Raw genomic sequence first — 27,354 nt, 5'->3', positions numbered from 1 at the left:
CGTTAGTCCACAATTCCCCTTAACATGCCCAGAAAGTTTCAATTTAATACTACAAGCCTTCTGGGAAGTTCATCATCACCCTAAACATACCCTGAAAGAGTGAACTTAATGCTCTAAAACATTCCCGAGACATTGCTGATACTTCCTTTGAGAGCCTGCAGTAGTGTTTCGATTTAGTTCAACAATCCCTCAAAATTTTCATAAAATTTCATGTTAATACCTTTACTCATAGTGGAAGTAGTAGACTACAAGGAGAACTACTAGTAGTAGCATGCACATAGTGTCTTTTGGTTAGTTTCGAATCCCCCTCAACATACAATAAAAGATTCAACTTAAGGCTCTAAATCGTTTCTGAGATACCGCTGAAATTCGCTTTTGACAAGATGCATGCACATAGTTTGTTTTGATATGGTTCAGCGTTCCCCTCAACATTCCCTGAAAGAATCACTCATATAACCCTAGCCTTAGTAGCAGTAGTAGTAGCAGTAGTAATAGTAGTAGTAGTAGCAGTGTACACATATTGCCTTTTGGTTGATTCAACTACCCTTGAACATGCCCTGACATTTTCAACTTAATACTCCGCAATATTGCTGATACGTCCTTTTTACAGCCTCAGTGCAATTCATATTTTGAACATATTTCAACAACTTCCTCAACCTTCTTGAAAGTTTTATTTGTAATACCTTTGCATTAGAATTAAAAAATTGCAGTAGTAAAATTAGTAGTAGGAGTAGCAGTAGTAGAAGTAGTAGTAGGCATGCATATAAAGCGTTTTGGTTAGTTCTAAAGGAAATTGCTACATGCCTTTTTGTCAACCTTATTAACCAAGATTAACCGGATTAACCAAGACTCGAAAAACTCCAAAAGACGGCAAAGATGGCGAAGGCATAACCAACAATTGTTACTTATATGTGCCTATCTTGTCTTAGAATTTGAACCCGCTATTACTTTTCTGATGCATAGCTACTCAAATTGTCAACCTCTTGAGTTTTTTAAGTAGTGCATCGCATGAACAAATTTTATATTCCAAACGAATCTCATATACTTTGAAATGAAAAACCGAGATCAGATCATTGAGATCCAAATTTAAAACAAAGTCTGTCAGTCTTGGTTCAAAAGTAGATTTTCCTTGCCGCGGCAACTTTCTAATATCAAACCGTATGTGGTAACGAACTGTACGTAAGGAGCGACTCGGCCAAATAGTAACGGAAACTGTAAAAAACAGAATTTCGATATAATAATAAATACATCAAAAGATGAATTGGCATGTTATGCTGATTCCAAATACATAGGATTCATTAGGTTCAATGATAACAGTCCAAAGCTACGAGTCTGGAAAAATTTTCCGAAGTGTCAAAAAGGGGGGTAACACCCAAAAAAGTCAAAAAATATTAATAAAAATCACATCTTCAGATTCAGCGTATTAGAGAACCACACTTTAGAGGTTTCAAGTTTCCATCTGCAAAATATGTTTTTTTTTGTTTTGTTTTTCGGATTTTGAAATTAAAATCCGAGATCAGATCATTGAGATCCAAATTTAAAACGAAGTCTGTCAGTCTTGGTTCAGAAGTAGATTTTCCTTGCCGCGGCAACTTTCTAATATCAAACCGTATGTGGTAACGAACTGTACGTAAGGAGCGACTCGGCCAAATAGTAATGAAAACTATAAAAAACTGAATTTCGATATAATAATAAATACATCAAAAGATGAATTGGCATGTTATGCTGATTCCAAATACATAGGATTCATTAGGTTGAACGATAACAGTCCAAAGCTACGAGTCTGGAAAAATTTTCCGAAGTGTCAAAAAGGGGGGTAACACCCAAAAATGTCAAAAAATATTAATAAATATCACATCTTCAGATTCAGCGTATTAGAGAACCACACTTTAGAGGTTTCAAGTTTCCATCTGCAAAAATATGTTTTTTTTTGTTTTTTTTTTCGGATTTTGAAATTAAAATCCTAGATCAGATCATTGAGATCCAAATTTAAAACGAAGTCTGTCAGTCTTGGTTCAAAAGTAGATTTTCCTTGCCGCGGCAACTTTCTAATATCAAACCGTATGTGGTAACGAACTGTACGTAAGGAGCGATTCGGCCAAATAGTAACGAAAACTATAAAAAACAGAATTTTGATATAATAATAAATACATCAAAAGATGAATTGGCATGTTATGCTGATTCCAAATACATAGGATTAATTAGGTTGAATGATAACAGTCCAAAGCTACGAGTCTGGAAAAATTTTCCGAAGTGTCAAAAAGGGGGGTAACACCCAAAAAAGTCAAAAAATCTTAATAAAAATCACATCTTCAGATTCAGCGTATCAGAGAACCACACTTTAGAGGTTTCAAGTTTCCATCTGCAAAAATATGTTGTTGTTTTTTTTTTTTTTTTTTTTTTTTTTTTTTTTTTTTTTTGCAAAAAGAAAGGCCGCAGATGAGTGTTTATTTGTTATTTTTTATTTTGTTTTTCCCAGAAGTCATCAAATCGAACAAACGGTCATAGAAGATCGGTAAAGGGCTAATTCGAGTGGAGGTGCTAATTCCAATGTGCCTATTAGAATGACATGACCCACGGAGAAAGGGTTATAAGCGTTATGAAATTTGCCCTTTGTCTACACATAGTATTTGTTATTGGTAAGTATAGACATTTTTTTACGGGGGGGGGGGGGGATTTTCTGTGAGGGCGGGGAGGATTTTCCATGGGGTGAACTTACCATGAAAAATTTGACACGGGGGAAATTTGCCAGAATTCATATCAGAAATTATATTTATTTGTTTTACTTTCTCTTTGGCGACTCCATTCTAAATGTGGAGACGTTCCGGGAGATTGTCCGGGGAAAATTTTCAGTGGGGTCGGAATTAACTGGGGGATTTTTCCGCTGGGGGGGGGGGAATTTTCCGAAAGAGAAATTCTCCACGGGGGAATTTTCGGCGGGAGAAATTATCCATGGGGGATTTTATTACGGGAGAAACTTTCCATGGGGGCGGGGGGGGGGGTCTGACATGATTTAGAAAACAATCAGAGATTAAATAGAAAAAAAGTCTTTTTTCAAATGAAAATATGCTAAGAAGAATTTTTCAGGCAGAATCGTCCGCGAAGAAATTTTCCGGGAGGCATTTTCAGCGAGGATTGAATTGTCCAGGGAGAACTTCACGGGAAGGGGAGATTTTAAGCGGAGGAATTTTCCACGGAGGATTTTACGTGGAGATGGGAGGAATTTTCCATGGAAGGGGGGACGGATTTTCCGGCATCATTTGAAAATGATCAGATATTAAATAGAAAAATACTTTTTCTACTGAAAGTAAGGAGTAACATTAAAACTTAAAACGATAGAAATTGTTCAATATATGAGGGAGGCTGTCCCTCTTCAATCCTCCGCTCTTTACGCTTAAGTTTTACTTTTTGTCCCAATTCTGTAAGAACATCTCCTGAAACACATGGACCATGTAATTAGAATTAGAAGTTTTTTGAAAAGGGCTGAAAACTTTAGCGTGAAGAGAAAGCTATTGAGGAGTGGGGCAACCACTTCATATACGGAATAATTTCTTTTCATTTTGAGCTTTGATGTCGCTCCTTACTTTCAGTTGATTTTTTTTTTTACTTAATTACTTCTTAAAAAGGAGCTTACAGACAATATAACTAAAGCTTAGGTTTTCGTTTGGTATTTTAGAAAGGATACTTTTTTGTTTCGTGTCAACATAATGAATACGCTATTCTATTTGTTTAACGATATATTAAGCCTACAATTTTGATTTATCTCAACTTTAGAAATCAATATTTTAACTGTATTTACATATTGAATTGACATTTGATCATTATCCGTCAATTAAACTGTTTTTGCTCTTTCATCCCAAGCTCATTTTAAATAAAAATAAGATAGGCCTCGCCATCTATCTGAAGCTTTGAACGAAGTCATCTCCACATACGCTTTAACATACATAATCTTGTATATATTAAACTAAAAACAAAGCAAGTTTTCTCAAATGAAATTCACATTAAAACTTAAAACAGACAGTACTTATTCTGTTTATCAGGGGACCTACCCCCTCTCCAACCTCCCGCTCTTTAAGCTAAAATTTTAGTGTTTTGAAAAACACTTCCTAAATTCAACGGCACCTGTGTTTCAGCAGTCGTCCTTAGAAAATTGGGACGAAAGTTTAAAATTTAGTGTGGAGACCGATGGGTTGAGAAGGAAGCAGTCCCCTTGATAGACGCAACGATTTTTGTTCGTTTCATTCTCAATGTCGAACTTTAATTTCATTTGAGAACACTTTTTACTTTTTTTTTTTCTAACTCAAGTTCATTCTTAATTTGATTAAATAAAAAAAAAAAACAAGATTTTTTAACTGAAAGTAAGGAACGACGTTAAAACTTAAAACGAACAGAAATTATTACGTATATGAAAGGGGCTGTCCCCTCCTCAACGCCTCGCTCGTTACGCTAAAGTTTTTCATTGTTTAAAAAAGAATAGAGTTGTGAGAAAGCCAAACTTTAGCGTTAAGAGCGAGGCGTTGGGGAGGGGACAGCTCATTTCCTATACGGAATTATTTCTGTTCTTTTTAATTTTCAACATCGTTACTTACTTTCAGTAAAAAAAACTTGTTTTTTATATTTAATTTTGAGTGTTTTTGAATTAATGGAGGTTTTGATTTTGGCTCAACGTACATGAATAATTACAAAAAAATTTGCATATTAATTTTGCTTTTATTTGGTTAAATGGCTTTCTCGAAACCTGTTTAATTTTATTTATGAACCTTTTTATTAGTAATAAATATACGTAACTTACGAATTAACTTACGTAACGAACTTCTATATTCTTATATTTTAATACGTATATTAGGGTGTTCGCCCCCTAGTCAATACCTTGCTCTTTAAGCTAAAGTTAAAATTTTGTTCCAATTCTTTAAAAATGACCCTTAATCACAAATGCCGTTAATTAGAATAAATAGCTCTTATGAAAGTACTAAATAATCTTTGGCTTAAAGAGCGAGGTATTGACTAGCGGGTGAACCCAATCATATACCTAATGTTTTCTGTCGTTTTGAGTTTTGATGTTGCTCCTAACTTTCAGATGAAAAACTTGTTTTTTTTTATATATAATTTCTGATCTTTCTTTAAATAATGCTGCGAAATCCGGCGCCCCCTTCATAGCAATGTCCCTTCCCCATGAAAACTTCCTTCTAAAGAAAATACAGTGTTTCTAACTGAGGACTTGTATATGTCTTCCTTTAGTTGTTATAGGATTTGAATGCTTCGGCAAAAATGTTCGTCCACATGAAGGAAGGTCAGAGAGTAAATCTGATCCGACTTGCCACCCATACATTGATTCAAAGGACCCCCCATGCTAAGCTAGAAAATGTGGGCCTCGAAATGAAGTTTTTAGATTTTTCAGAGAAAGATCCATTGACCCCTCTTCCTCAACGAGCTGGCGTGCAACTAAGCAATAATGCATAACCGTTCTATATAACAAATAGACATTTCAGATTGACTGTGTGCATGTTGAGTGACCAATGCATCACTACGATCCACTGTAACTGAGAGGTTCTGTACATAGCTTTTCAATATTTCAAAATCAAAAAACCATCTCATGGTTTTCGCTCTATAGTATTTTGACATTGGTCGAGCCAAAACTATTTTTGTGGCACAAAATGGCAACAATTGACACTTTTTTGGGGCATGATCTGTTTTGTGACTAACTTAATTTGTAAAACTTTTCAACAAAAATGTTTTTCAAAGATTAGTAAAGAGCTACATTAAACCAAATATGAGCAAAAATAGTCAAATAATTTTTCAATCGCAAAACTACCATAAACCACCATCGATGAATAAATGAAACCCAAAACGAAAAGAAATTACAATAAATAACCAAGTCAAACTCAAAACGAGCCGAAAATAAAAGGAGTAGGGCTAACGTTCTGTGTGCTTTCTAAAGACCAGAACATAATTTGTACTTTACCGAAAAGAATCCTTATCTCAAGCAACGTGTTTTTATTTCTTATATTATAAAAAAGGAAAAAATCACCATGTTCATGTTTGGTTTAATGTAGCTCTTTACTTTTCTTTGAAAACTTGTTTTACTTAAAAAGTCTTTTCAAATTAATTTGCGTTCGTTTTCAATTGACATAGTCTTTTTAATTGGCCAAGAAAAGAATATTTTAAATCTTTCCGTGTCTTTTTTTAATTCCGATTTTGGCTCACATTTTATATTAGGACAAAGTTTTGCAGCAATTTTTAATAATTGATGTTCTATAATGCTTTAGATTGACGAGTACGAGAAAAATAATTAAACATAAGGGTTGAAAATCTGCATGATTTTTGGCGTTCCAACATAGTACCCCTTGATGTTACTAAGATATTGCATATATGCCCTTTTGACACTGTGGATACACATAGTACCTTTTGATTTAGTCTTACTCCTCCTCAACTTTCCCTGAAAAATAAAAACTTAATACCCTATTCAGTCCCTAAGACATTGTATCACTGCGATTTTGACAACCTGGGTGTACCTCAACCCTTTTGATATAGTTCAATAGTAGTAGCAGAAGTAGTGATAGTAGTAGCCCTGAAAGTGTCAACTTAATACCTTCAGCCGTTCTTGAGATATTGCTGATGCATCCTATTTGACAACGAGCAAGCACGAAGTGCCTTTTGATTTAGTTTTAAAGCAACACAAGCTTCCCCTGAAAGTTTCTACTTTAAATCCTATTCAAGTCCTAAGATATGCTGCCTAAGCCATTTTCGCAACCTATATGTACCTAAACTGTTTTGATTTAGATCAATAGTAGAAGTATTTGCAGTAGAAGTTGTAACAACAGTGGTAGTGATATAAGTATCCCTAAAAGTTTTAGCTTAGTACCCTAAAGTTTTGCTTTTGGCTGGGATATTGTTACAACCCTTTGATAACCCACATTTACGCAGTGTATTTTGATTCAGTTCAAAGTTCCCTTTAAAACGCCGTGTAGGCTTCACCTTAATGCTCTAAGTATTTCCTTAGACATAGCTGATGTACCATTTTGACTGCCTTTACAAACATAGCGTGTTTTTATTTAGTTCAAACCCGCCCTCACCGTTTTCTGAAAAGCTTTACTAATACCCTTAGTAGTAGCAATAGTAGTCGTCATAGTGGCAGAAGTAATAGTAGGAGCATTGGGAGTAGTAGTAGTGATAGTAGCAGTAGAATTAAAGTAGTAGCAGTAATAGGATTCAGATTGTGCCATTTTGGGCTAGTTTACGTCCCCTCCCCGTAACCTGGTAGTTTCAACTTAATACTTGAAGCCATTTCTGAGATATTGCTGATACGTCTTTTGATAGCCTGGGTGTAAATAGTATGTTTTGACTTAGTCCAAAATCCTCCACAACAGTCACCCTAAGTAACACCATTAGCCTTAGTAATAACAGCAGTAAATGCAATAGCACTAGTAATAATAGTACTATTAGTAATTATAATGTAAACCTCTCTTTACTACACCTTTCTGGTGATGACTGGTTTACATCGATAAACATCTAAAGTTTGAATATTGTACTGGTAAGCGTGAAGTCGAGGCCTTCAGAGCTAAGGGTTCTCGTAAAAGGAGATACTACAAGTCTCTTTCTATAAACTATGTGTTTACTATACAAAGCAAATACGAGACAAGAGCTTGACTGCATTAAGACAAGACAGGAACTAACTAAAACGCTTCAGATTCATATATAATTGCATATCAACAAATCAATAAACCCATTATCTACAATACAAACATTGTAAATTACCAACAACCAATAAACCCCACTATCTAGAATAAACAATAAAACCCACTATCTAGACCTAAAGCTCGGCGGTCAACAACCCAAATTCTCTTTATCAGAAGTTTACAGATCCCCCCCCTCCCCCAGTTTCAAAGTTATTTTAATCGAAAATAATTTTTCAAATACCTTCGAATTTTTTACTTAAGGCGCTTTATACTGACATTAGTGATTTTAAGAGTAGAACGGAAGCGAAAAAAATTGTTCACAGAGAATGTCATATCATCGGTCATCTGATGGGTCTTGCATGATTAATTCAAATTGTAGATTTCTTCAGTCATGGAAGTTTATGTTCACTCATCACTTTTATAACAATTTTAATAGAATAATCAAATTGAAATGTCACTATATTAAGTCACGCTTGCACTTTGTTCTCAGAGAATTCGCAGACCCTACACCTAAGCATCAAATGCATTGTTCTTGTTGAAAAAAAAAGATTAACAGACATAAAAAAAATAAAACAGCAAAAACGTATCTTTGAACAAAGCCATTCTTTAAAAAAAATGAGGATTTTTCAAATATTTCGATGATCGAAATCAAGTCATTTGTCACACTAATTTCCCAATTCATTTTTTTAAAAAACTTCATTTAACAAGCTTTTAACCAATCTTAAAATAAACCTTTTGAATTTTTCCTTAAAATAAAGTAGATCAACGGAGATTTCAACTGACTGCAAACGGAAGGAAAATTTAAAAAAAAATTCAATTTATTGATACTCTTTGTAAACACCTCTCATATTCATTGGCTTGCTTCTCTTTCTAGCCATACTAGGTCTAGAAAGTTCTACAGTGTTTGGCTTTTAGCTTTCTAATTTCAGAACTACCTTTCTGTTCTGATTCAAATTTAATCATAACTGATTCATGAAATGTCCCTAGATCTTATTCAGTTTCTCTTTCTATCGGCACTTTTTTTCTTTAATTTTTCTTTAAATTTAATTTCTTTAAGATTAGGCTTCACAAACCAACCAAAATATGTAAATTTTTCTTTCTGTTGGCCGACAAAACGCATTTTCGATCGGACCGGCCGTATCCAATGAAAAGACACAAAAAGGAGTTCTTTAAATCATAACTTTGACCAAAGGTTGGTTCTATCATTTGAGAAAAAAACATTCTATGCACACACATTCTCAAATTTTTCCATCCTAAATTTATTTTATCAAAAACGAAAATTCAAATAATTAACTATCTTTACATCAGACCTATATCCCCCCATAAGTAACTATTCATGTAATAAATATATTACATAATCCCCTACGACACTTGGCATGTCAATTAATGATGTTTAGGGTACCCTTTTCAATGCCAACGCCTCCTATCCAATAACAAAAAAAAACATAAAAAATTAAAAAAAGTGAAAGAAACTGTCACCCAAATTTGCATATCTCTCTGCAAATTGATCATAATTTAAATAGGCACGCTACCTGCAGGGTTTCTACGGCTCAGTTTTCTACCACCTACCTCATTCCACGCCAAGTTCAGGCCTTCCTGATCCAGGATCCCCTTAACTATTCTCTGCTGGCCCCTCAGTCAACTAACGTCAATCCTCTCACCAGCCTCAGTACCACGTGCTACACTCCTTCCAGGTTCCTCCTTATAACCTGGAAGCTGGCCTCTCAGTCGACTAACGTCAACCCTCTCACCGGTCTTGGCACCACGTATCCCGACGTGGGTGCTATTTAAAGAATTATTTGCGCAATGCTTTGACTCAAGATACTCTATGACTCTTCTTACCTCAGGGTCTCTTCTCTGAAGCCTAGCTAATTCTGGTAACTCTAACCCTAGATAATCTATTTTGACCCCAGCACCAGCCACTACAAACTCTACCTCTTCTTCCGTAAATTCAAGAGGACGACACTCTTCAAGTATCTCAGGCCGGGATAACAAGTCGGCAGGATGATATTTGCCAGGAAGGTGTGACCAACCGAATAATTTATTGTCCAGAATTAAAGCAATACGATATAATTTTGATGACAGATCTGTACATCATCGTATAGCACACTTTAACTCAATATCCCCCTCAACATGCACTGAAAGTTTCAACTAAATACTAAGCTGTTCCTGAGATATAGCTGTTATGACCTTCTGATAACCTGCATTAACATAATATGTTTTGATTTTGCTCATCATCCCACTTAACTTTTCCTTAAACTTTTACCTTAACAATCTTAGCTTCAGCAGTAGAAGCAGTAATACCAGTCATAGTAGTAGTAGCAGCAGTGGTTGTAGTAGTTCTAGTAGCAGCTTTAATTGTAGTAACAGTAACATTTGTAGTAGTAGCAGTAGAGGTATGCAAATAGTGCCTTTTGGTTTGTTAATATCGTCTGAAAGTTTTAACTTAATACCCTAGGTCATTCCCGGGATATTGATGATATGCCCTTTTGGCAATCTTCATCCACATAGTGTGTTTTAACTTAGTTCAACATCTCCATAAGCATTCCCTGAAAGTTTCATTTTAATACCCCTAGCCTCAGTAGTAGTTGTTGTAGTAGTAGTAATAGCAGAAGTAGCAGCAGAAGTAAAAGTAGCAGTATGCACTGAGTGTCTTTTGGTTCGTTCAATATCCCTCTAAACATACTCTGAAAGTTCAACTTAATTCTGTAAGATGTTCCTGTGCAATTGCTCATACACCCTTTTGGCAACCAGAATGCGCATTGTTTGTTCTGTTTTAGTTCAACATCACCTAAATATTCCCCAAGATTAAGAGTGTCAACTTAATACCCTTAGCCTCAGCAGAAGTAGTAGTCGCAGCAGCAGTAGTAGTAGCAATAGTGGTAAAATGCACATAGTGCCTTTTGGTTAGTTAATATCAACCCTCAACTTGCCCTGTAAAATTTCAACTTAATACTCAAAGTCGTTCCTAAAATAATGCTTATATACCGTTTTGACAACCTGCATGCACATTAGGTGTTTTGATATGATCCTCTTATACATTCCCTGGAAGTTGCATCTTAATACCATTAGCCTCAGTAGTAGCGAAAATACTAGTGGCGGTAGTAGTAATTAAGCATGCAATTAGTACATTTTGGTGAATTCCAATTCCCCATAAGCATACCCTGAAAGTTTCAACCTAATGCTCTAAGCCGTTTCTGGAATATTGCTAATACATTCTTTTGGTAATTGACATTAACATAGTGTATTTTAATTTGGAACAACATCTCCAAAACATTCCCTGAAAGCTTCACCTAAAACCTTAGCTTCAGTAGTGACAATAGTTGCAGTATTTGTAAAAGCATTAATAGCAGCATGAATATAGCATCTTTTGTTTCGTTTTTTTCAACACCCCCCATATGCTGGAAGTTTCAACCTGATACCCTAAGCAGTTCCTGTGACATTGCTGATGATGAGTCCTTTTGACAACCTGCAAGCAAATAGTGTGTTTTGATTTAGTTCAACGTCCTCCCAACATTCCCTGAAATTTTCTCTTAATACTCTTAACCTTAGTATTACTAGTATCACACTAGTAGCAAGAGTAGAAGTAGGAGTAGTGGTGGCAGTAGTAGTAGCAGTAGTATTAGCAGCAGTAGCAGTATACAAATATTGCCTTTTTGTCAGTTCAACAACCCCCTTATCATGTTCTGGAAGTTTCAGCTTGATATTCAAACCCGTTCTTAATATATTGATGAAAAGCCCTTTTGACAATCCGTATGCACATACTGAATTTTGATGTTTTGTTTAACTTTCCTCTCAACATTACCTGGAATTTTAAACCTAATATCCTTAGCCTTAGTAGTAGTTGCAATAGAAGAACTAGTTGTATTAGTGCTAGTAGTGGTAATAGTATTATTAGAAGCAGTAGTAGCAGTAGTAGTAGTGTACACATATTGAATTTTGGTCAAATGATCATCCCCTCGTCATTCCCGAAAACTCTAACTCAATACCCTAAGATATGCCCTTTTGCAACCTGCATGCACATAGTACGTTTTGATTCAGTTCAACACTCACCTCAACATTGCCTGAAAGCTTCACATGAGTGCCCTGGGCCTTTTTGGACACCAAGGGTCAAACATGCCCCTCTTTCCCGGTAACAAATACTATATGTAATCAACGGGCGAACTGCATTACTTACAACCCTTGCACCAAAGGCTATGGGGGGTGGACACCCCATGAGACATAGTCACTGACCTTTCAACAATGCTGGGCAAAATGGCTATCTCAAATTTTGATTAGTTGTCTTTGTGGAATAAAGAGGCGTGGTAGGGGACTGGTTGCCCTTTCGATCCTCAAGAAGGGCACTAGAACTTTTAATCGAATAAGCTCCTTCCAAAGTTTCTACGACAAACCCTTCCATACAAAGTGCCTTGGTGAATAAAAAGAATAAATAATACATTGAGCCCACTTCAATCTTTAATTAGGCAGCAGTATTGCGCTGGCTATAAATCGGCAATAAAACTTCGAACTTCCGTTTGAATGATTCAGTTCTAATGTTTTACAAGCACCGATTCAACATAATCGTCATGAAAAAAAAGAAGAAAAACAACAATAAAGAAAGAACGAAAATCCATGCTCATCTTCAACCATCATTCTCGTGAAAAATGGTAAACTTCGTGTTGTTTTTTTTTTAATACGGGAACAAGAAAACCATATTACCGGATTCTCAGACATGCTGAATTCAATGGTGTAATTTACATCAAGATCATATCCTTTTTTAGAGAGGGGGGTGGTTTCCCCGTTTTCTAAATTATGCAAAGAATCCTGATGGGTACTGTCTACTCTTTGTTTACAACTCGTTGTTAAATAAATGGAGGATCTTTAACCGTTTTTTTTTTATAATCTGGTAAAGTATAATTGTTCTTTTTCATGCTCGATCTTTTTCTTTCTATTTTAGATGGCTGTTCAATTGGATTAAGTTAAATAAAGGAGTACAAATATACCCCCGCAAGCATATGTATCGGAACTAAGGATAAATTATATATCGCACATGGGAAAAATCTGGAGTTTTGTCCTTTGGCTACTATGGGCCGTGAGTCGTTCCTTGCTAGGTTACAGCTAAGGATGCGACTACGAAAATCTAATTCAAAAGTATTGTGGTAGAGATCATGGGAAATGATTTTAGTTTTACTGAACTAAATTATCTAATACAAAATTGACTTACAACACTGCAAAATACGACAGTGGACGGGATTCGCATCCAACTCTGCTCTCAAAAGTAAAATAGAAAAAAACTTACATGACCATAGCAGAGTTTTTCATAATCCGTCCGCATGGTCCGAACTGCTGAATGGGACTTGGTGCATTCAGAGATCTCGTCCTCCTGCACAGACAAAAAAAAATTATTAACTTTATTATTTTGCATCCTGAAAAATAACAGCTCTAACATAAGAAAACGAAGGCATAGCAATCCTCTTTATACGATCAACTTTGTGACCATACAAAGTTAAGATCTTTCAAGTGCTTGAATGAAAGGACTTAAAAGATGTAAAACTTGGACCCTTGTTAGATTGGCTTACAAAAGGCTTGTTTGATACAAACACACCAATCATCGAGCAGCGTAAAGATTTTAATAATGCTTTATGATAATAAAATAACATAATAAATAAATCATTTTCTTAAGATATTAGCAAAAGACTAAGAATAGTTTTATGGAATACAAGATCATCGACTACAATTGAGGTTTCTTAAAATTAAGTCAACTAAAAACGGTTTCGGCCACATATGGCACCTATTTTGGGTATGTATATTCTTAAAGTTATGTTCGAGTTTCTTCCTAATTTAACATCTTGTAATTTCAAGGTTTATCAGGAGTATCAATATAAGGTGCTCTTGGGCCAGATGTGGTCACTGCTCTTGGGTCTTTGTGTGTGTGTGTGTGTGTGTGTGTGTGTGTGTGTGTGTGTGTGTGTGTCTGTGTGTGTGTGTGTGTGTGTGTCTGGGGGTGTGTGTGGGGGTGAGTCTGTGTGTGTGTCTGTGTGTGTGTCTGTGTGTGACTGTGTGTGTTTGTGTCTTTGTGTCACTCTGTGAGTCTGTCTGTGTGTGTGTGTGTGTCTCTCTCTGTTTGTGTCTGTGATTGAGTCTGAGTTCTTCTGTCTGTGTGTCTGTCTGTGTTTCTGTCTGTGTTTCTTTCTTTGTTTATTTGTTTGTTTATGTGTGTGTTTCTGTCTGTGTTTATGTCTGTCTGTCTGTCTGTCTTTATGTCTGTGTGTCACTCTGTGGGTCTGACGGTGTGTCTGTGTGTGTGTCTGTGGCTGTTTCTTGGTGTTGGTCAGTGGGTGGTTCTTTGTGTGGTTGTGTGTGTGTGTCTGTGTGTGTGTCTGTGTGTGTGTCTGTTTGTGTGTATGTGTGTGTGTATGTGTGTGTGTCTGTGTGTGTGTCTGTGTGTGTGTCTGTGTGTGTGTCTGTTTGTGTGTCTGTTTGTGTGTCTGTGTGTGTGTCTGTGTGTGAGTCTGTGTGTCTGTCTGTGTGTGATTATGTGTGTGTGTCTTTGTTAGTGTCTGTCTGTGAGTCTGAGATTTAGTCTGTTAGAGTGTGTGAGTGTGTGTCAGTGTGTGTGTCTGTGTGTGTGTCTGTGTGTGTGTCTGTGTGTGTGTCTGTGTGTGTGTCTGTGTGTGTGTCTGTGTGTGTGTCTCTGTGTGTGTCTGTGTATGTATCTCTTAGTTTCTCTCTTTGTGTGTCTCTGTGTGTGTGTGTGTTTGTGTCTGTGTCTGTCTCTGTGTGTGATTATCACAGAGAGTCTTACTTTGTGACTCTGTTAGAGACTCTGTGTTTGTATGTGTGTGTGTCAGTTGGTGTGTCGGTGTGTTTATGTCTGTGTGTGTGTCTGTGTGTGGGTCTGTGTGTGTGTATCTGTGTGTGTATGTGTGTGTGTCTGTGTGTGAGTCTGTGTGTGTGTCTGTGTGTGTGTCTGTGTGTGTGTCTCTCTCTGTGTGTGTGTGTCTGTGTGTCTGTGTCTGTGTGTCTGTTTGTCTGTGTGTCTGTGTGTCTGTGTGTCTGTGTGTGTGTCTGTGTGTCTGTGTGTCTGTGTGTGTGTCTGTGTGTCTGTGTTTCTGTCTGTCTGTGTGTCTGTGTCTGTGTGTCTGTGTGTCTGTGTCTGTGTGTCTGTGTGTCTGTGTGTCTGTGTGTCTGTGTGTCTGTGTGTCTGTGTGTCTGTGTGTCTGTGTGTCTGTGTGTCTGTGCGTCTGAGTTACTTGTTGACATTGGGTCTTGGTTGCTGATTGTCGGTTTTACTGTTGTAATGTTGGTCTGTGTGTCTGTGTGTGTGTGTGTGTTTTTATGTGTGTGTGTGCGTGTGTGTGTGTGTGTGTTCCTGTCTGTGTTTGAGTGAGTGTGTGTGTGAGTGTCGGAGTGTGGCGGTGTTTGTGTCTTAGTGTCTGTCTGTCTGTGTGTGTGTGTGACTGGGTGACAGGGTGACAGTGAGTGTGGGTGTGTGGGTGTGGGGTGGAGTGTGTGTGAGAGACTGTGTGTATCTGTTTGTGTGTGTGTGTGTGTGTGTGTGTGTGTGTGTGTGTGTGTGTGTGTGTGTGTGTGTGTGTGTGTGTGTGTGTGTGTGTGTGTGTGTGTGTGTGTGTGTGTCCTCCCTGTGTAAGTTTTGTCTGTTATTTTTATGCAGTCCTACGGTTTAATGATTCAACGCAAGAAGACAATTCTTCTAAAGATAAATAGCGTACATTCAACTTCATTCCCCTTCTGAATGACATTCTGAAAGTTGCTTTGCATTTTGTTTAGACTGAAAAACCTATAAAGAACCAATGAAAATTGGTGAAAGTTTCCATTTTTTAGGCATATCCAAATAATTTTCTAAGAAAAAGCCTGAGTTATTCTAGCTTGGTGAATGGAAAAATCTGAAATTAGCAAATCCAATTACATAAACGCCTTGCTCTTTTGGTTTAAAGTTACAGAAGTAGTATTGTCGCAAAACGACTCTTCTGAAGTAACGTAAACCTCAATATACAAAAACATGAGAAAAACATTATAACACTCATTAACCCTTAACTGGTCGGATGGGGTTAAAAACTACCCCACGTGCTTTTGTTTTTATATATTTCTCAATAACCCATGAGGCTACGCCATCGTAGCTCCATGTAATCTTCGAACACCACGCGAAAAATATTTGGTGAGTCAGTGAACTTCCAGCGTCTATCCAGAAAGAAGGTAAGGGGGCAATACCCCGCCCAACCACTTACATAACAAGAAAACGGAAACTATTAAGTCGAATGTTTTGAAAACGGCGGTTAGGGAATCTGAATCGCTATTATTCGATAGGGAAACTGTAGTTGTACTATTTCCATCGTTTATCTTTTCTTATATACCAATACTGATGGTGTTTAAACTTTTTAGTAGAAAATATAGGGTTTCTACTCGTCCAAAATTATTTGTTGCCAATCAGGTGAATATTTTCACCTTGCTCTGCCTTTCCATTTCATTCCTTACTTTTCTAGGAAGTCAAAACGAGTAGTCACAAGCAACTAACTGAGGAAGAAGTCATGAAGCTCCTTGAAACAGAAGATCTGTCCGATCTAATGAGTGAAGATGAAGGTCTTGATAGGGATCCTGATTTTCAGTTTGAAGAGAACGTCAAAGAAGATGTCATAGGAGGCAAAACTAACGAAGAAGAAGACGTAGAAGCCCGTCAAACTAGTTCTCTAGATGTACAGGAACCCCAGATCTCAAGTATAGTGGACGAAGAGGACATTCCTTATGCAAGGCGGCGGAAGAACCCCATAGCTGTATTTCTCGGTAGAGATGGCAAAACTAAACGGTCTAAGCAGCCACCGCCAACTTCAAATGTTCGCTCCTTCGATATAATATAACAATTACCTGGTGTGCAAGGGTCACCCAGGGTAGTTGGAACTCTCAGGAAGAACAAGCGCAAGATTCCAGCAGCGTTTCTTTTGCATAAAGATCGTTAACTTGGTTCCTCGATCTTCGAGTTTGCCCAGAAGAAGACTGTTGCATCGCATCTGCCAAAGAAGAAAAAAAAGTAGCTTTGATCTCTTCAGTGCAAAACCCAAACATAATAGATACAAACTCAGGCCATCCCGAGATAGACGAGTTTTACAACGCACATAAATCTGGCGTTGACAGTTTAGATCAGAAATATACCAACTACACTACCAGCCGTCGCTGTTAGCGCTGGGCACTTGCAATCTTCTTTGCAATGTTGGATATTGCCAGTGTAAACACAGGAGTTCTTGTCAATAAAATATGGCGTGATGAAAAGAGGATTCAGCGCCAGCAGATCCTCACATAGTTGGGACTATCCCCAACGAAGTCTCATTTGATGTTTAAAGTATCCTTCAACTCCCTTCCTTGAGAACTTCAAAAGTTTGTGTCCAATAGACCGATGTTTTATGTTCTGGCCACAAAAGCCAGCGTTGTAGTCTCTGTCCTCGTCCAGCTGACCGAAAAACGACTACTACTACTACTAACAACTCACCGCAGCACCAAGCCACCAAAGGCCAACACAGCTACGCACGCTCCTCCTCCACCCCAATCTATTCAAAGCCTCCCTTTTTATACCCGCCCACGAAGTTCCCATTTCCTTTAAATCTTTCTTTATGACGTCCTCCCACCCCAGACGGGGATGACCTGCTTTCCGTTTAGCCCTACATGGTTGGCCGAAAAGAAGAATCTTCGGCAATATGTCATTCTTCATCTACACAACGTGCCCTAGCCACCTCAACCTTTCTTTCATGATAGCCCTAGAGAGCGGTATTGAACCACATTTTTCGTATAGCCTATTGTTTGAAATACGGTCAGTCAGCCGGGTACCCAGAACAATCCTTAAGCAATTTCTCTGGAAAACATCTAGCAAATCTTCATCCGCTTTTCGGAGCGCCCATGCTTCAGAGCCATATTTGACCACTGTCATCACTGTAGCTTCTAATATTCCAATCTTAGTTTACAGACTTATCTTCCTATTCTTCCAGACTTTTTTTTAACTGTGAAAAAAACCCCTGAGCCTTGGCTATTCTATATCTAACATCTTCACTGCTCCCACCATCTTTACTAATAATACTACCAAGGTAAAAGAAGCTGCCCACCTGATCAATTTTTTCATTACCCAACGTCACCTTTTCATCTTCACTTATTCCTAGTCTTAGTGATTTAGTCTTCCTAACAGTAATTTTCAAACCAATTCTAGGACCCTGAACTCGTAAAACTTCTAAAACTTCATTCATTTTGCTCACACTTTCATCTAGGATGCGTAAATCGTCAGTATAATCTAAGTTCAGGAGACTTTTTCCTCCCCATTTGATTTCGTGGTCTCACATTGCCTTTCCTGTGTTCCTTACAACGAATTCCATCAAAATAATCCGTATAAAGGGGGATAGAACACAGTCCTGCTTAACTTCTGATTTAATAAAAAACCAGCTGCTAACCTCATTTCCTACCTTAACCGCAGCAGTGTTATTCTCATAAATAGCACTAATCACTTTAAGGTATTTTTCTGGTATACCATACAAGGATTAACAAGGATAAGACCTTTGCTAAGGCTCTTCTATCAACAAAATCGAACTCTTGCTCATAATCTATTAAACTGAGGACCAAAGGTGTTTGACAACTCAGGCACTTCTCGATTGTTAACCTGAGAGTGAAAATTTGGTCGACATATCCTCTACCTTTTCTAAAACCGCACTGTTCTTCTCTTAAAACTTTGTCTACAGCATCCCTCAGTCTAAAAAGTATCATATTACTAAGTAATTTACTACCTAAAGAGACCAGACTAATACCTCAATAATTACCTTACTCACTTTTATCACCTTTCTTATAAAGTGGCTTAATTAAGGTTTTCCTAAAATCGTTAGGTACTTCTAACGACTGGAAAAGGGTACAGAAAATCTGAGGGTACTTGGACTATCTGTCTTGACTTTTCTCTGTCCTACAGTTACCCAGCGTCTTGATGCAACCTATACAAAAAATTGTAAAATACTTGATAACTTCAATTCACTACCTACTACCTACTCACTAATTTGCTACCTACAGAGATCAGACTAATGCCTCGATAATTACCACACTCACTTTTATCACCTTTCTTATAAAGTGGCTTAATTAAAGTTCTTCTAAAATCGTGAGGTACTTCCCCTTTTCAAAAATCATATTGATAATTTTCACTAACTTATTTCTAACCTCAGAGCCACATATTTAAGAAACTCACTTACCACCCAATCAGCACCTGGAGAGTTCTTAGTTTTTAACCCTTTTAGTACTGCCGCTAATTCTTCCTCACGAAACAAATCTTCCTTCACATCCAAAGGATCACAAACTTTTTCGTTTTCCTCTATATCTTTTCCTGCAACTCTATCTTGGTTAAGCAAATTCTCAAAATGTTCGGCCCATCTCTCTTTAGTTTTTTCCTTATAACTAATTGACACCCCATTCCTATCTTTAACTGGGCCAAGTCCGGATTGACTACTCCCTCTCAATTTGTTAACGTGCCAGTACAATATTTTACTATTATGCCGTCTAGCTGCATCTTCCAGATCGTCGACAATTTTATCCATGGTCTCCACTTCACACCTTCTTAGTTTATATTTTAATGCTTTCTCCATTTTTTTATATTTCTTTTGTTTTCTTTCATATGATCTATCACTCAGATAATTCTTGTAAAAGTCATTTCTCCTTTCTGTTAAACATAAAGCTTTTTCGCTAGTATTCTTAGCTGCAGTTCTAGCTTTCTTCCCTAATACACCTTCAGCAACTTCACAAATTTTTTTTCTAAAATTATTCCAACCATCTTCCACATTACCAAGTTTTAAACTCTCAAGTTTAGTATTCAACTGTTCCTGGAAAGTTTTTCTAAAATTCTGATCCAGGAGTCTACCAACATCATAACTTCCCGGGAGGTAGTTACCCTTCCGATATTTCAGCTTTAAATTAACCCTTGACACTACTAGATGGTAATCTTTACTTTTAACATCAGTAACAACATTCCTATATACCCTAGTATCTTGTATTGATCCTGCCAGTCTTCGATTTACTATAAAATAATCAATAAGGTTTGCTGTGTTACCATCACGTGAATACCATGTTAACTTATGAGCCATTTTATGACAGAACACCGTATTGGTTATAACTATATTGTTATAACTACAAAATTACAAAAGTCTATATCCATTACTGTTTTCTTTTCCTACACCAAATTTACCTAGGCTAGGATACCATCTATCCCTATTTCTATCGACCTGGGCGTTAAAATCTCCCAGTAATAGCATCATATTTCCACCTGGGACCTTGTCTATTTGCTCTTGTAACTGTAAGTAAAATTCATCTGAGTCACTAGTATCTCTGTCAGTCGGTTCTACAGGGGCGTATACTACTATAACTGATACCCTGAACTTTCTAGTCATAAAATGAGCAATTAGTATTCTATTATTAATACCTTCCCAGCCTAAACAAGACTTAGCAGCTTCCTTATTCATGATGAGCCCTACTCCCTGTCTATGTACCCCACCCTTCCTGCCTGAGTAAACAAATTCTATATCACCTAATTTCATGCTTCCTACCCCTGGGATATGAGTTTCTGAAATTCCTAATAAATCCAGTTCGAATCGTCTGAATTCTTCAGTCAAAATGTCCATACGATAGTCATTTTTCAACTTCGTAACATTCCAAGTTTCAACTTCTATGTTCTTCAAATCATTGAAATTATTTTGTCCTCAGGAAACGCAATGATCCTGAATACCAGTGTAGGATGGGGATGACATATCTTCTCAGATTTGTACCAAAGTGCTTAAGCAAGCTTAGAACCAAACAGCAAGAAGTCCCTGGGACCACCATGGACGGAGGATTTGTACAATCCTGGGCCCATCTTGGTCACAACATGGTTTTCAGCACTTGACGATGCTCTTCTATCAACAAGAGTCGAAATCCGGCACAGACAGTTTCAAGCCTATTACCTCCGACTCATTATATATTCATGCCTACAATTATTATGCTACTACGGGGAGGCAATCCAGAATAGATAAATTAGCTAGAAAGAGGTTTTTCAGCCCAATGACGCCCGTCAAAACATACCAAGCCTAGAAAAATTGTCCATTAGTCAGAATCCCGTGCGAATGCTGTGTCGTTTACTAGGCTATAATTTCCTCGAGGGGCGCCACTCCTCAAGTGGGAATAGAGTTGACCGCAAGGTCAACTCTAGCAGGTACCCCGAAAGGCAGTCTTGCAGTCTTGCAAGTACCCCGAAAGGGTCGAGGCAGCCCTTTGCAGAGGCCGTTGTCCATAGATCTGGATCTTACGCCCAGCCGCAGTTGTCCTCCTATAGAGGATCCTCCCGCGATGGTGTTCTGCATCACCATGCAATTTAACCCATTACTGGGAGAAGGTTTGTAACTCATGGGACTTGTGGACGAACCAGTGGGCCCTTTTGAGTGTACATTTGAAGGGCCTTCTTCCTCCTCTGCCTGTATTTATGACCCCGGGCGAGAGTGCCCCAGTTTCTATTATGCACCCCCAGGGACAAGGTCCCCCTTGGTCCGTGCCTCCTATGGGGGTACCCTACATATCTGTAGAGCGTTCCCCTATCGCCACCGGGGGACACGCTAAATGGCCTGGGGGAGGCCAGGAACATAAAAATGAAATTAATTAAAAATATTATGTTTCCTTTAAACATGGAAAATGGTATAGTCTTCTGTATGACTTTTTAAACATCAAATTATTATAGGGAAGTATGAACAAAGTTATAGAGAAGACTTTTTGGTTTTATTTTATTTTCTTTCTCTTTTTGTTTTTTACAGACAGTTATATGTTATTTAAGAACACTGAATGTATTAAGTTTGGATGCCTCAACGAAATTTTTTATGAATTTTTTTATAGATGTACTGGAAATACGAAAAAAAAAAGTAAAAGAAAAATATAGACTCTAACTTGCATTTATCGAGTTTAAGTGTTCTGAAAAGTTTTTTTGTAACAAGTAAAAAAAAAAAAAAGAAACTAGGGGCTAATATTTTTCTTCTATAACTATAACATAAACTATCATTACAGAAACTATCAATTCTCACCCAAAACTTGTTTTTCTTTTCTTTTTTTTTTTTTTTACTGGACAAAATCTAAATTTTCTGCTGAATATGTATAGGTGACGTCTCAACTTCCGCAGCTACCATTTAGAAACATCATGTGCTAGAAAGTTCCTTTAAAATGGAAAATGTGCCTGAAAAATCTTTCTTATGTAAAGTTGTTCTGAAGGGTAAATTAAAGCGTAATAAAGAAAAGATATTTTTTATCAGTTTTGAATAGAAATCTTTTTCATTGTGTTGGAAAAAAAATAAAGAAAAAAAGTTATTTTTAGAGGAATTTTGGAAATTTAAGCCTATACATCAAAATCCTCCCCTAAGCCTAAAGCGCAAAAACGCCACATGTTGGGGACCATGGAACCAAAATTTAAAAAACGACCTGGGTCATAAATATATATATACACATTTGTATATATATATACAAATATATATAAAAACGACCTGGGTCAACAACACCTACAAAAAGCGATACTGCATGGATCACCACAACGAAGTGTGCCCAGAATGAGTCTAGATGGTTCCTTTTTATTTTAAACATATTCTATTTGACTGTATTTGCTTAAAGTCAAACTAGAAGTTCCTATCTGATATATTTCTTTTTTTATATACAAGCGTTTTAGTTATTGGGTAAATATTTACCCCGCCCAATCAGTTACGTAACAAAAAAAAACCGACCAGTTGAGGCTTAAGATCACCATTTTTAGCCAATTAGAACAACTTTTCCAGAGGAAGTGTCTATTATATATTCAGTAAAACCAATTAGTAGCAACAATATTCTGAGTAATAAAACGATAAAGGCAAGCAATTGATAATGTCTTTTACCCCCAACAAAATACTTCTGTGTGGTGTTTCTACATCTGTTATACGACATAATTACATCAGAAACTGTTGTATCTACACAAAAAAGCATAACTGCTTCTCGATTCAGTCCATTTTTATCTTATTCAAATGAAACAAGCCTTCATTCCATTAGAAAGATTCGGAATAGCTATGATGACTGATTAAAAAAAAGACGGAGAATTCTGCAAGAATTAAAATTCATTTAACTTAAAATGCACGAGCGGTAGGGCGAAAATAAGAAAGCTGAAACAAATACACCAAAGCAGAAAATAGAAATTCACTGCCTTTTAAGAGAAAAAAATCAGAAGAAAAAAAACAACGTTACCACTGGCTTAGTCCTATATGCCGAAAACTGCCAAATTTAGGTGGTAAAAGAAAACTAAAAACTAACGAAAAAAAGAGGGCTAAAGAGTCTAGCCACCAAAATACACGAAAATTAATAGAGAGTAAGAATGCAAAAAAAAATCGTACAAAACGTGATCTTTTGACCTTTTGGAGAGGGTGTCCGCCCGATGCCCTGGAGAGCATTTCTACCCTTTTAAACATATAAAAAAAAAATCCCTATTCACGTTTTCGAAAAAAACAGAAGACATTTCTCATCGGGAGCATACCTTGTTTTTATTGGATTTTGTGTAAATCGCGGATATTGGTGAATAACTCGCTTCTATGGTTGTTAGGTATTTGATTTTAATTCTTATAATTTTTGGCTTTTATTGATTTTTATTCATCTTTTAAGTTTTTGGTTTTTTCTTTGGTTTTTTGGTTCTTTTCACATTGACTTCCCGCGTTTGTTTTTTGTTTTTTTTTTTTTCTTCGGCAGTTTCCTTGGATACATTATTTCGTTTCGCGCTGAATAAGAGAGGCGTTTGTCCTCTTGAAATATTCACTGTGTTGTGTTTTTTCAGTATTTTCATTTTGCCTTTAAAAACCCCATTTTTGCTCGTTTTTCTTTCTTTATATAATTTGTAGCTTACTGAAAAAAAATCTTTTAAATGTTTTCACCTTTCTAACTTTAAGAAATCAAACATGGGTGCCCATAGGATGAATTTATGGGGTGGGCTTACCTGGTCTAATCGGCACTTCCAATGCTGTATAATTGAAATCGCAATACAAAATATCATAGGCAGCGCGATAGGGCTGCCTAAGTAAAGAGCATTGTGGGCGCAATATATTTTTGTTGTATTTTTTTACACCAGGACGCTTTCTTATAGAAAGAAATGTCATAGGAACTTCAAAAAGAGCTGATGTAGGGCAACTAGCTCTCCCTCCCCCTCGTTGATCACTTCCCCAAACATATCCAATCAAAATTTTGAGATAGCCATTTTGTTCAGCGTAATTTGAAAGTCAGTAAATTATGATTTTGAGAATGAAACCCCCCCCCACAACCCTCAGAGCAAGGGTTGTAAGTTATGGCCTGGGGGATATAAGGTTTTTACAGAAAGGGTGGTCTTATAAACCTCAGAGGGGACTCATTTGATTGGTAATCAGAAGTTCTACTGGCCTTTTTAACAGTCAAAAGTGATTGGAGTTCAACCAGCCCCCCCCCCCCCCGTACACCAATCACTTCCCCAAACACATTCAATCGTAATTTTTAGATAGCCGTTTTGTTCAGTGTAGTTGGAAGGTCCAGAAATTATGTCTTTGAGGATACCCCCCCCGTATACCCTCCGGGCAAGGGTTGTAAGTTACGCCATGGGGCATATAAGGTTTTTATAGAAATGGTGGTCGTACAAACTTCAAAGAGGACTCATTGGATTGGTAATCAGAAGTTATAGTGCTCTTTTTAAGAGTCAAAGTGATCAGAAGGAAAATACCCCCCCCCCCCCGTATACACACACACGTCGTAATTTCCCGAAATGTATCTGATAGAAATTTTAAGATGACCATTTGTTGTCGTGGAAACTTCGGAAAGGGCTCAGTCGGTTGTTAATTGAAAGGGCCAGTGCCCTCTTTAATAGTCGAACGTCATCGGAGGGAAACCATCGCCCCCCTCCCCCACGCCCATCATTTCCCCAAAGACTTCCAGTGAAAATTTCGAAATAGTTATTTTGTTTGACGTAGTTTAAAAGTTCAGAAATTATGTCTTTGAGGATGAGAACCCCCTCACAGTCCTCAGGGCAAAGGTTGTAAGATATGCCGCGAGAGCATTTAATGTTTTCATGGAAACGATGTATCGTATATACTTTGAAGGGTGCTCATTCGATTGGAAATCAGAAGTTGAAGAGTCATTTTTAAGAGTCAAATTTATCGCAGGGCAGCTATACCCCCCCCCCACGTCATATTTCCCTCAAAGCATCCAAAAGAAATTTTAAAATAGCCATATGCTCAAAAATATTCCAAAGATCTCATAACATGGCTTCTGGGGTTGACACAATCCCCCAGAGTATGGGAGTAAGGGTTTTAAGTTATGCCCCGGGGGGATGTAAGGTTTTTATGAAGAGGTGATCTTGTGAACTTTAGAGAAGGCTCATTTGATTGGAAATGCATAGTTCTAGTTCTATTTTAAGAGTCAAGCGTGATGGCGAGAAAATAGCCCCCCCCCTGATATTTTCTTTTCCCCAAACACATTCGATCGAAATTGTGAGATAGCCATTTTTTAGCCAATGGTCCAAAGAGAATATAACAATGTTTTCAGTAATCAAATATAATAAATATTTAGATGGATGTTGAACTAAATCAAAACAAACTATGAGCATGCGGATTTTCAAAAAGGTGACAAAGCAATGAATATAAGCAATATCATAGGCAGCACCACTCTATAATTGCTAGAAATACCATTGAAACATTTAAATAAGCTAATTCGATTCAAAATCAAAAGTTCTAGGGTCCTTTCTAAGAGTAAGAAGAGATAGGAGGACAATCAGCCCGTCTCTTAAGTCGATTTATTTCCCAAACACATCTAGTCAAAATTTTGAGAAAACTATTTTGTTCAGCATACTAAAACGTTCCAGCAACAATGTCTTTAAGGATATTGGGATTGTCAAACCCCCACAATTATGAAATTGGCCCATTTTCCTATAGAACTAAATGCTACTTTATAACTAAATCAAAAGGCATTCTGTTTGCCGTTGCAAATAATACACGTCCGCAATATATCGATAACGACTGGGGGTATTAAGTTGAAGCTTTTGGAGCGACTACTATTACTACTTCTGCTCTTACATTTTAAATAAATAAATAGATTGTAAGTGTATCTAGGTTGTCAAAGAGCATAGATAGAATCGTTTGCGAATTATATTAAGTTTTACTTTTGAGGTCAACTTGAGGAGGTATAAGATTAAATTAAAAATACTATTTGTGTAAGGATTAAAAACTGTTGAAAAAGTGTCTTCCAGAATACAATTAGCAAGCCAAACTACGGGTGGTTATAGAAAAAAAAACCCGAAAAGATATAACATATTATTTTTTTTTTCATGAAAATGACACTGTCAATGAGAAACGAATAGAAATTAATTTTAAAAAACCTTTTTCCACAAAACAAGCTTTTCAAAAAAAAAGTAAAGAACTCCATTAAGCAACAAACTTTATTTGCGCTTTACTGAAAACAAAATATGTTTAAATGTTTTCACTTTTTTTACTTAAATAAGTAAAAAACTCTTTTTAGTCACTTTTTTCATCCTTTTTTATTTTGAGGAATAAATATCAGTATAAGTATATTAAACTGACAATCCACGGTCATTTTTTCCTGAAAAGCCTAAGTTATATTCTGGTCTTGAGAAGCAATGGAGGTTGTCAGCCCTAGTAATGTTATTTTTTCCCCGTTTTGAGTTTGACTCGGCTTTTCATTATAATTTCCGTTTGTTTTGAGTTTCATTTAATTGTTGATAGTGATTTGTGGCAGTTTTACGTTAGGAAGATTATTTGACTTTATTTCTGCCCATTTTTGGCTTAATAAAGCTCTTTACTTTTCTTTGAAAACTTATTCTGTGGATTTTTTTTTTAAATTAATACAAACATATGACACTGTCATTCATCCAGGGGGGAATGGAGCCCCCCTTGCTGCACCCCCTATGGGCGCTAATGAAATCAAAAATTAATTAAGATTTTAAGGAATAAATACCAGCATATGTATATTAAACTGACAATGCAGATTTTTTTTCAGTAAATTCATTTGAATTTATTTTCAGTAAAGTACAAATCATATTCTGGCGTTTAGAAAGCATGGAGTTTAGAACCCTACTCATATTAATATGTCCTCGTTTTGAGTTTGACTTTTATTTGTGGTAGTTGTATTCTTGGTAGATTATTTCATTCTATTTTTGTTCATTTTGGTTTAATGGAGTTCTTTACTTTTTTTTTAAAACTTATTTTGTTGAAATTTTTAATCAATAAGAAAGAAGGGACAAATCCAAATAGGTGTATTAAACCCTTCCCCGAACTTAATATATAAAGCAATAATTTTCGTATTTTAACATTTATTTTTATGTTTGTAGCATATTCTAGGTAAATGTGTTGTAGTTTATCTATTTTGTTGGTTCTGCTCAACATGGCTATTTGTTCTATTTAAAAAATAATCTAAATTAGCTCCCAGTAAAAAGATACAAATAGAAAACGACTTCATTTGACGATTCCTATTAAAACCACACATAGCAAATAAATAATTTAAATTAAAGGTTCTAAAAAATTGAGAATTTTCTAAATAATTTCACCCGATTCAGAAAGCAGGGAAACTATCAAATTAATTAATGTAAAAGGTAATTCTATTGTATTTCCATGCATCCAAATATAAAAATGCTATTGTTTAGGATCGAGGTTTTTTTTTGCACATCCCACAATCG

The 27,354-nt window shown here is 36.6% G+C and overlaps 1 protein-coding gene across 7 annotated transcripts in view; it reads right to left on the bottom strand.

Moving 5' to 3' along the window:
* LOC148957069 (NAD kinase-like) overlaps positions 1 to 27,354 on the bottom strand; it is a 234,783-nt gene that overhangs the window by 119,264 nt on the left and 88,165 nt on the right. For all 7 annotated transcript variants that reach the window (XM_089088508.1, XM_089088481.1, XM_089088473.1 and 4 more), the window contains one exon: positions 12,955 to 13,038. In XM_089088508.1, the coding sequence (XP_088944634.1) occupies positions 12,955 to 13,038 (84 nt within the window). The remainder of the gene's footprint in view (positions 1 to 12,954; positions 13,039 to 27,354) is intronic.

Source organism: Artemia sp. Qi Xiang Cuo, chromosome 1 (assembly GCF_049724085.1).
Source record: "Artemia sp. Qi Xiang Cuo chromosome 1, ASM4972408v1, whole genome shotgun sequence".
NCBI classification, from domain to species: Eukaryota; Metazoa; Arthropoda; class Branchiopoda; order Anostraca; family Artemiidae; genus Artemia; species Artemia sp. Qi Xiang Cuo.
The sequence above is the reverse complement of the archived record's forward strand: the minus strand, read 5'-3'. Positions and strand labels throughout refer to the sequence as shown.